Source organism: Colias philodice, chromosome 10 (assembly GCF_061535455.1).
Source record: "Colias philodice isolate Cphi_HAF_F1 chromosome 10, ilColPhil1 Martin Lab GWU primary, whole genome shotgun sequence".
NCBI classification, from domain to species: Eukaryota; Metazoa; Arthropoda; class Insecta; order Lepidoptera; family Pieridae; genus Colias; species Colias philodice.
Genome location: NC_143095.1, coordinates 9,069,689 through 9,079,298, shown reverse-complemented (window position 1 = coordinate 9,079,298; position 9,610 = coordinate 9,069,689). Strand labels below are relative to the sequence as shown.

The following is a 9,610-nucleotide window of genomic DNA, read 5'->3' as shown; positions in this document are numbered from 1 at the left end:
ATTCAAAATATGGTGGCACGAATTGTTATAGCAGGTGAATCACAGTGTGATGTCTTTGCCCAAATTTGCCTAATAGCAAATTTTTTGTCTCAAAATCTTCCCAGTTTTTGTTATGAAAGAATTGAAAAACCTGTGTTGGAATGGAAGGTTTGCAAGTCAAGTATTTTTAAACCGCTTTTTAATTTGTTACTTTTCACACAAATGTATGTGTTTCTTTTAGGCATGGCTCTGTAAAATTAATCAAAAAAATAAATGGCATCATACTGGCTCTCCGCTTGTATGGAAAGAATTATTAACAACAGGAAGTAAGCCGTTGTATATTGGAGGAGCACCTGAATTTATGGATTATTGCAATTCATATTATGATTTAGATGTGTTTATGACTTCCGATACATATGAAAACTTGGTATCGAACTACAGACAATTTTACAAACGAATTAAACAAGAAAATAAAACTAAATCTAAGAATGAAGTTGAATTCGATCTAGAAGAAGAACCTAATAAAAATTCATATGTCATATGTATTACCGGTGCAGGAAATCCTATTGCCATGCATATAATTTCTGGTCTACTTGAAACAACCTTCGATGATAAAAGTATAAGCAAGATTTACATCTACGATGGCAAATGTTTACCTTCATTTATGGAGTTTGTTGAACGTGAATGTAGTTATATTGGAACAAATTACCCTCCCAGAGTAGTAAAATATGTTGATAAAATTGGGGTTGCTCTTACAAATACTGATGTTCTTATTGTTTTAGAACATGTTCCGTTAAGGTAGGTATACAAAGTAAGTAGCTTAGGTTGTTTTTACATTTGTATTCTATTTAGTTATTAATTTAACAATGGTAAAATTTTGTAGTGATACAATGTCGATAGGGGGATGGCTATATGAGAATAAAAAAGTAATGGAGAAAATTGCATTAATGATAAACGCTTCAGCTTCACAGACAATGAACGTTATTCTTCCTAATTTAGGACCTGCTTGTTTTAATGCAACAATTTTAGCCCAATCTATAACACACATTAACAAACACCATATCGTCGTTGCTACATCAGATTTGGGTATGGAAGTAGCACCTATAATTGCAAAGATAGCTGAAGTGCCAATGAGAAATATGTTTTGCCCTCCGGTTTGGGGATTCGTTGGGATTAATCATTTAATAGATGTTAATAATACAGTTCATAAATATAATGGATTTGATCCCTATAGCAGATACACAAAAGTTCGAAATTCAAGCTTGTGCATTGGGACACTAACACCTGAGATGAGAACACTAGAATATCTTTTATATTTTGATCAATCTCTATGGAACAAAATTGCTGATGAAAAGGTAAAACCTCAAAATTGACAGTTAGCAATTAAATTGATTGGAAAGTAAAACAAAGATATTATTTTCTAGGCAAAAGGTGCGCAAATTCAGACCTTTTTAAATAAAAGTACAGCTATTATTGACTTGCTCAAAATAGGTCTATTTGATAGTTATCCTCAAGATGTTATAGTTAATATTGGAATACGATGTGATGGTAAACTGTTAAGTTTATGCTATATTTTTAAATACATATATAGATTTTGTAATAATGGTTTTTCCTTTAAGGATCGTTTGGATTACATTTTGATGGATATTTTTCTCAACCATGCCGCTACGTAAATGGTATTTGGAAGCCAGCAAAGCATTATATGCTCCCCAAAGACCGTGAAATAAATATCAAATATCTGGAGGATATAGCTAAGTTTTGCATGAAGTTGCAAAAAAATGACTTACCTCCTATTATTCCAAGAAAGATATGTGTATGTAAACCAAAATATTTCAAGAAGAAGAAAGTTTGGTAAAACTTGTCAAAAAACACAGATAGATAACTAAACTATATTAAACTAGTGGTCTACTGTGGTGGTCTACGTCAGCTTCGCTCGTGGTACATACATACATAGTATAAACTATAAAGAGAACGTACACTGTGATACATAGCCCATATTATTTAGGTAAGATTACGTTAGAAATTCAAAACCAACGGTGAAAGATTTTTTTTAAATCGGTTGAGCAGTTCTGGAGATGAACGCGCCGTCAACCATTAACAACAAACAAACTCTTTACCATAATACTATTATTAGAACATTATGAAGTAAAGATCATTAATAATATGGTTAAACTTGGTATATAAAATCACACTCCTACACGATAGCAGTAATCGCGATTAATCGATTATTGTTATATCGAATAGTATCAATTCTCCCGTTTCTAAACAGAACCTGTAAACAGAATATTACAACACTAGTACTAGATGGAACGTTGCCGTTGATTGTCGAGTAGATATTGCACTTACATTTATGTTTTGAAGAGAGATGTTATGACGAGTCTTTGTTTCCGAAAAAGTACTGTTTTTTTTAAAGTTACAAGTCAAATAATGTGAATAATCGCGTACATTAATATTACGCGATTGCACCTCAATGTATTTTTCCAAAGTATGATCGTGCCAATAGGAGTTAGTATAATACTTAGGTGTTCATATTGGTTAAGTTCTGTGAATCTTGTGCCAATAATGAGATAGTGGAGTGCCGTGATGTGGTTGTGGAACATGTGGGGAGTGGTGTGGATCGTCGAGGTGCTGGCGCTCGTCGTGGGGGTTGGCTCGACGCCTTTGGAGCCAGGGCTGCCGTTGTCGCGAGGTGAGACAAGGCCTTGCCACCTACACAATTGAAAGCTTGCTTACCTAATAAACTGCATGCGCTACATTTTTATGCTTATTTTACTTGGCCACTTAAAAACTTTATTGTTTTTGTTGAAATAAAATCTTAAACTTTTGTTGTTTCTCTTATTATCTTCTTTCTTTTATTTCTGTACTGACCCATCCTGTAGAAGCACAATCTATCTTTAATGTTAACAGTCAATTTGATTTATAAAGTTTTTTTTCGTTATAATTAATGAAATTAAAAATAATATAAAAAAGTATGTTAGATTGTATATTTCTTTTCTTCAGTTATTCCATTACCACCTCATTCTTTGATTATGGCCTTTCGCATATTAAAGTTTTGAAATAGGTATTGTAAGATTTACATTGATTTTTATAGGCATTTTTTTTTAATTATTGTTCACATTTCAATTTACAATTCATATGCTGGATTATGGCTCAGCTAAACAAGCAGGAGGCAAGAATGGAATTAAATACCAAATCCTTTTGTCTGTATAAAAATCTGCATCTGCAAGTTATGCTGCTACATATTTCATACAATCTCTCTAGATAGATTCAAGATATTATAATCTATTTTTATCATTTCATACCAATCTAATGATTATTTTTGTTGTAGCTATGAATCAACAATACACATATTACTTACTATGTTCAGTTAGCAGTTTCTCTCATTACCGAGAATAGCCAGTACGAATCTCTGTAGTTGCTCTTTTCAATACATGACAATTTTTCATTATACTTTACACACTATACCTGCCAATAATAGGTTTAAGTTTACTACAAAAGTGTAAACACTAAAATATTTTATTACATAACCATTTCCATTGCCTTACAAATAAAAAAATTGTTAAGAAAGGCGAATAAAAATGTACTTGAATAGTAATAGCAATTACATACAAATGACATAATGCTCCAAAAATAACATTTAAAATAGCAACCATGATACTATTTGTAGTCTTATTTGAGGTACCAAGTGGGCAATTAGTCACAATTATTAAAGTGAAACTTTTATTACATCGTCTCAAACTTTTTGGTATGTGTAGGCCATGTCGCGTGACGGTCGGCTCCCGAGTAGGTATAAAGCAGTATTCGGAACCGTTCAAACAGTTTCACTTTTACCGTGGTTTCATAAAACCACACAACATTTTTTGTAAAAAGCCACTTTTGTAACTTCTGAACGTAGAATGTAGAACAAAGCAAAGAAATTTTTAACTTTAAAGTGTTGTATGACAAAGTTAAGACAACTTTATAGTTTTTTTTAATGACTTATAATGTTCATAAGCTTTAAATTATGTTATTTTTATCGGATGATCATCTAACAGTAACATTCCCATTCAAAAGTTTATGGGTCAAAAAATATATGAAATTTAATTTAATTAGTAAACATACCAAATTATTGGTATTTGGCTGTGGTATTTGGTATGTTTACTTAGCTGATAATTTACTTAAAGAATTTCTGATATAAACTCTAAATGGCATACATATTTATTTACAAGTATTATTTTCCTTCCCACACTTTGTTGATGCAAAAGCTCCACTTAGAAGTTAGAGTCAGTATTCAGCCAGTATTTTATTTTCATCTAATTAAGTATTTTTTTAAATTATGCAAGTTAGTTACCTTATAAGGTGGAATAGAAAAATCATGTTTTTAAAAGTAATCAGGGACAGGTTATTTGCAATAGGTACTCATATGTAAACAGTATAAAAAAAGGTATTGCTAATGAATATTAATCGTGGAATACTTATACTTTGAGCATAACAATTTTTGTTAAATGATTTATTTATGTGTGGGTTGGTATTTTTTTTAATTAAGTTCTAACTAATTGGATTTTTACTGTTAAAAACACAGGTTAAAAAAATTGTATGTTCTGACTTGTACCCGATATTTTGATAATTGGAAGCTAAATAAACACAACAGTTTTAAAAAATGCTAATCTTTAATTCATTCAACAGCTTTTTTTTATAGCTTTTTGCATTTCATTAGAGGTTATTTTGTTTGACTTGTACGAGGACATGTAATAATACAAATGTTATTGCCTCAGAATTCGAATGATTATTTCATTTGGATAAATACTTACGACGTTACAAAATGGCGCTCAATCGATCCTATAGTTGAATTGTACTATGCAATTCAACTATAGGATCATATAGTTGAATTGCATAGTACATAGTCATTAGTACATAACATACCTATATCAATTTATCCCTTGGGAAACTACTAAGTATATTGATAAAAATCATCAATCTTTATGATTTATTATTAGGATATTAAAATACTCAAGCAATGAAATTTTTAAATTAATAACACTTAATTTTATTTAGCTGACGCGAGGAATCTTGTACCGCGTCATTAATTTTTTGTAATTATTTGTCTGATTTTATTTTCTGCGTAGGATGCATATAAGTACCTATGAAGAGTTAAGCTAACCCTTAAAAATAATCTCAGCTATTTAATTAAACTAATAAGTTGCTACAAGTACATTTATTTTATTCATCAGATAACAGAAATAAGGTCTAGTATGAAATGACGGATGACCAAGCTTAGTTACAAGCTCAGCCACAAATCCCTACAAATTGCTTCTAGAAACGATAATCTGACAGCTATCGAAGGTTAAGCCCAAGTAGAGAGCTGGAAGGCATCTATCTCGAACGAATTAGTTCCCGACGCACTGTGGAATGTTCTCATTTTCTTTTAATCGATCCACGTTTTTACAACACAGGTTTTAATTTATTTGGGAAACTAACAACACAGGTTTCAATTTATTTGGGAAACTATTTTCGTTTCAATTCATTGGATCTGATCCGATCTATGAGACCACCTGTTTCCTTATTATAACTTAATGAAGACGTATTATTTATATGCATGTACAATGGCTTATTTACAAGCTTCACAACGTAAGCGGTTACAGGCTACAGTATGCTCAAGTGGCAACCGTCTATGAAATTATTTATATTCCCATCTCATGTCGCATGTCACGGGAAGACATGTTCCGCCGCTCGTGGTTGTTAATGAATGTTACATAAGCACAGTCTCACGTCCAAACTTACATGGAAAGGAGCTCAGATAGTTTGTAAATTAATCTCTTTGATACGTCAACTAGAGGGAATTAGCTGGTTTCGCGTCACGTGTGGAAGATAATTTGTTGGATGTTGTTCTTAGTTCATTTAACTTTATCATGTTTCGTATGTATTATGCTGGGGGATTATTTCTGAGATGACACTTTACTACTATTAAGGCGATTGACTGGCTTTGTTTGTGGTTTTAAATAAATTGGAGGTTCGCTTGCTCTTTTAAATTTAAATTTATAGTGATGTTTAATTTAACAGTTCTCGTATAAAATAATTCTGTTTCTAACATTTTAGACTTACGTTGGCAACTAAATATAATATAGATGACTAACCAAGCATGGCAGTGCAACATTTGGCTTCTTAAGGCTCAGGTTGATGATCGCAGAATACATCAATTGCATAACGAGCGGGTGTTACGTCCGGCTAACGGGACAGTGGCGCGAGCTAGGCTGCTAGGACTTACCCACTCGGATACCGCAGACGCCCGACCGAGATTGATAACGCGTTACAGCTACGTTGACCGGTCATTTGCATCTGTCCAAACTAATGCTATTGTGTTCATTAGCTTTACAGATGAGACAAAAGAAGGTAGATTAGTCACAGCTACGTTGTAAGATTTTTTACCTCTATCGTCGTTAATATAAGCGGACGATCTCTATATCGATCGATATATTTTTAATATAGTTTTGCTACTCTTTTGTTGCATATTCTGAACCGACAATAACAAACTGTATTTTATTTACAATAATACAAAACCGAATAAAATTAAATGAAAAATTAGATGATCAAAAACTTCACCATTAACGTGAACGCAAGGTTCGCGTGGTCGTGAACGAGACCGTGACTGATAGACACAATGCTCCTGGCGGATGCAATATCGCTGAGCTTTTTAATACCAGCCTGTTCGGGCTGTACGTCGATTGCATTTATTATAAAGTCCCCTGAGCGTTACGTGTTTCCATGTAATTGAATCATATTCACCGTGTGAGGAAAGCACGGAGCGCGATTCCTGTTTTCTATACCTACGTGCATCGAACTTCGCAAGGGCAATGACGATAGTGTGAAATGTGAACGCCTTCATGTTCAAGGCTAATGAGAATTTATCCATTATTTAACCTTATGCAATGAATGATTTTAATTTGTATACGTGAATCATTGCATTAGAATACGTAATAGATTACTATTCATGGCAGCGTTTTAATATCTTCCGAGTTTCCACGTTCGTATAGACGTTTTTCCTTGATTTTCCATTAAAGTTTTATAGACATTGCAAGTGTCGTATGTAAGCCGTTAGTTAGGAGGTACTGAGGTTAAAGAAATAATGAAGGTTATTTGTGGCAACCTTTGCAAAACTGGAGTGAGCCGTCGTTCATTATAGTAATTAGCTATTTCAGCAAAGACAATAATTTTGTTTGAACCATTTTGTTAATGATTCCATTCAAAAAGTAGCAAAATTTGTGTTGTTCTATAAGTAGATATACATATAACTTGTTCCGGACAGGGCAAGCAACGCCCTTTTGTATCCTTAATATATTATTTAATTTCTATACATTTTAAACGAAGTAATCCGTGTACCATCAATAAATAGTTATTCATATTCCATTAAAAAAAATAAAAATAAACGTTATTGCACGGAGCAATTTTTCAATTGTTGTTCATGAGAGCGTCAAAGCGTTTAAGACATCTCACATCGTTTAATATCTTCAAAAAGAAATAAGTAACCTGTTCGATGTGGCAATTCTTTTGTTCCTAGAATAACGAGCTTCACAAAGCTCCGCTCGACTGAACAGGGTATTAAGGGTACATACACTAAGAACGCTATTTCACGAAACAGAATTATGTCCACATGTGTTTTGTAGATAAATACAGCTTTGAGAATTTGAACACTTGCATTTTCTTTGAAATTTAATATAATTTTATCATCTTATATGGCATTTACTAAAATAGAATGGCAGGATAAAATCTCGACTTAAATTTACGTTTGATAATAAATTTTCACATTAAGATTGCATACGATTTTCAATTTTCATAGTCTGATTAATGTGGGCTTAGTGTATGCAAGGACACAGCAATCTGATTTGAAAATTCCTCCAATTTCATTGTTGCTGCGCGTTAAGTCCAAATGAATAATCTTGATAGGTGTGTGAAGGAATATAATGATATTACAAAACAATTATCAATGATGGGAAAGTTACGACATGGCGTTTGTATCGGCCTCGAGATCACAAGACATTGTGTAACTTCGTCGCAGGTATGGCAAATATCGAAGAGTCACAGTATTGTTATTACTTATACAGGTATATTGTACACGAATGTTTGTATCTTCTTCACGAATGCCCCAGAATTTAACGGAAATTAAAGTGGAGATGAACAAAGGTATTTCCAACCGTCATGTTTAGAATGACGGTCATACAGACAACCTATATTTTTTGTTAAATAGAGAAACGGCATTGAGCGTTTTCGGCTTATTCACAATAGAACTGGCGTAAGTTTTTACATAGGGTTTTTGTATTAAAAATGCAGATGTTCTATTCGGAAATGGGCAAGTGTGGTTAGAATGTAACAATACGCGTAGATAGGCACGGTTAATTTTAGTTTCTGTTGACAGCTCGAAGCCATCTGCCTGATGGTTTCCATTTTTTTTCCATTCTTTTATTTTACAATACAAATATTTGCAGCATTATATTTTTTGCCAAAAATTGCGTATTTTTTCTTAAAATAAAATATCATAAAATACGTCGATAGAAGTTGAAGGATCTTTAAATTTTATGCGTAGTTAGCACTAAAACATTGTTGAACATTGTCCCAACGTATAAGCTACGCTGCCGACTAGTTTCTTGATGGTTGACCTTTAGCAATTATGGTCACCATTTAACGGTTGCTTGGTAGGAATAACCGTCGCTGTCTAATCTACTGCATATCTTTGATAAATTGTTATTTATCTTTTGAAGCAAGATTCTATTAACTATGACCTTCGCTGTAAAGTTCACACGAAATGTTAATTGTTTTTAATTATTTTACGGTAGGAACACGTTGGATTTATCTTATTAGCAAATGAAAGGTTTATGATTATGTGCGTATATTAAACAGTATAGGACAATATGTTGATTGAAATTTATTGAAGAGAAGATGGATTAGAGCCGCTTTAATGAAAACGTATTGATACATTCATAAATAAAGGAATTCGTTACCAATGTTTTATTAAAAAATATTGATTAAATCATTGGTGTTTAATTAAAAAATAATTTCGATTCCATTTGAATTTGTGTCTTGAAATTACGTTAAATTTTAATTTACGTTTTGAAGTTATGAAAAAGTATACAGTAAATTATTGCAGATTTTTATTTGACACCTAAAAGAGCTAGTTATCACATCAAAAAAGTTCTTCAATTTTTTTCCCCAACTTGTTTGGAGCGTTTACTGACAGAAATCAAAATTTAATGATCCAAAGCATAAATCGTCCATAAAATTACTATACTATTAAATTAATTGAACCTAAACAGTTATTCCAGGGCAACAAACTTAGTGTGGGTTTGAAGCTTGTCGAGTGTGTTTATAAAAAGTGAATGTCATAATCAGCACATGATTGATAGCGCATTGCCGTGAGAGCCAAGAATTGAAGTTAATATATTGTTTACTTTGCCGGAGACAGCGAGACAGAAGACTCAATATCTTTTTCTCTGGATAGTGTCCAAATCTTGTGGCAATGTTGGAACTTTAGAACGCTTATTATCAAGTAGGAGTAGAACTCTGTTTTTGTCGACTCTGCCATAAACTAGGCTTATGAAGATTTTAGAGTCATAATGTAAATTTGTGATATATGAATTTTATTGTTCACAATCGTTTATAG

At 32.5% G+C, this 9,610-nt stretch overlaps 2 protein-coding genes across 3 annotated transcripts in view; both read left to right on the top strand.

Annotated features, from left to right (window-relative positions):
* The first annotated feature begins 9 nt into the window (after nt 1–9).
* Nucleotides 10–1,834, top strand: LOC149485362 (putative malate dehydrogenase 1B). The gene is made up of 5 exons (XM_089700190.1): nt 10–147; nt 221–777; nt 863–1,334; nt 1,404–1,527; nt 1,599–1,834. Exons 1-5 carry the CDS (start codon nt 10–12, stop codon nt 1,832–1,834), a joined length of 1,527 nt encoding a protein of 508 aa, XP_089556316.1.
* Nucleotides 1,835–2,267: 433 nt separating this feature from the next.
* Nucleotides 2,268–9,610, top strand: part of LOC149485360 (uncharacterized) — a 125,782-nt gene continuing 118,439 nt past the window's right edge. For both annotated transcript variants that reach the window (XM_089700168.1, XM_089700169.1), the window contains exon 1: nt 2,268–2,668. In XM_089700168.1, the coding sequence (XP_089556294.1) occupies nt 2,563–2,668 (106 nt within the window). In that variant the 5' untranslated portion in view covers nt 2,268–2,562. The remainder of the gene's footprint in view (nt 2,669–9,610) is intronic.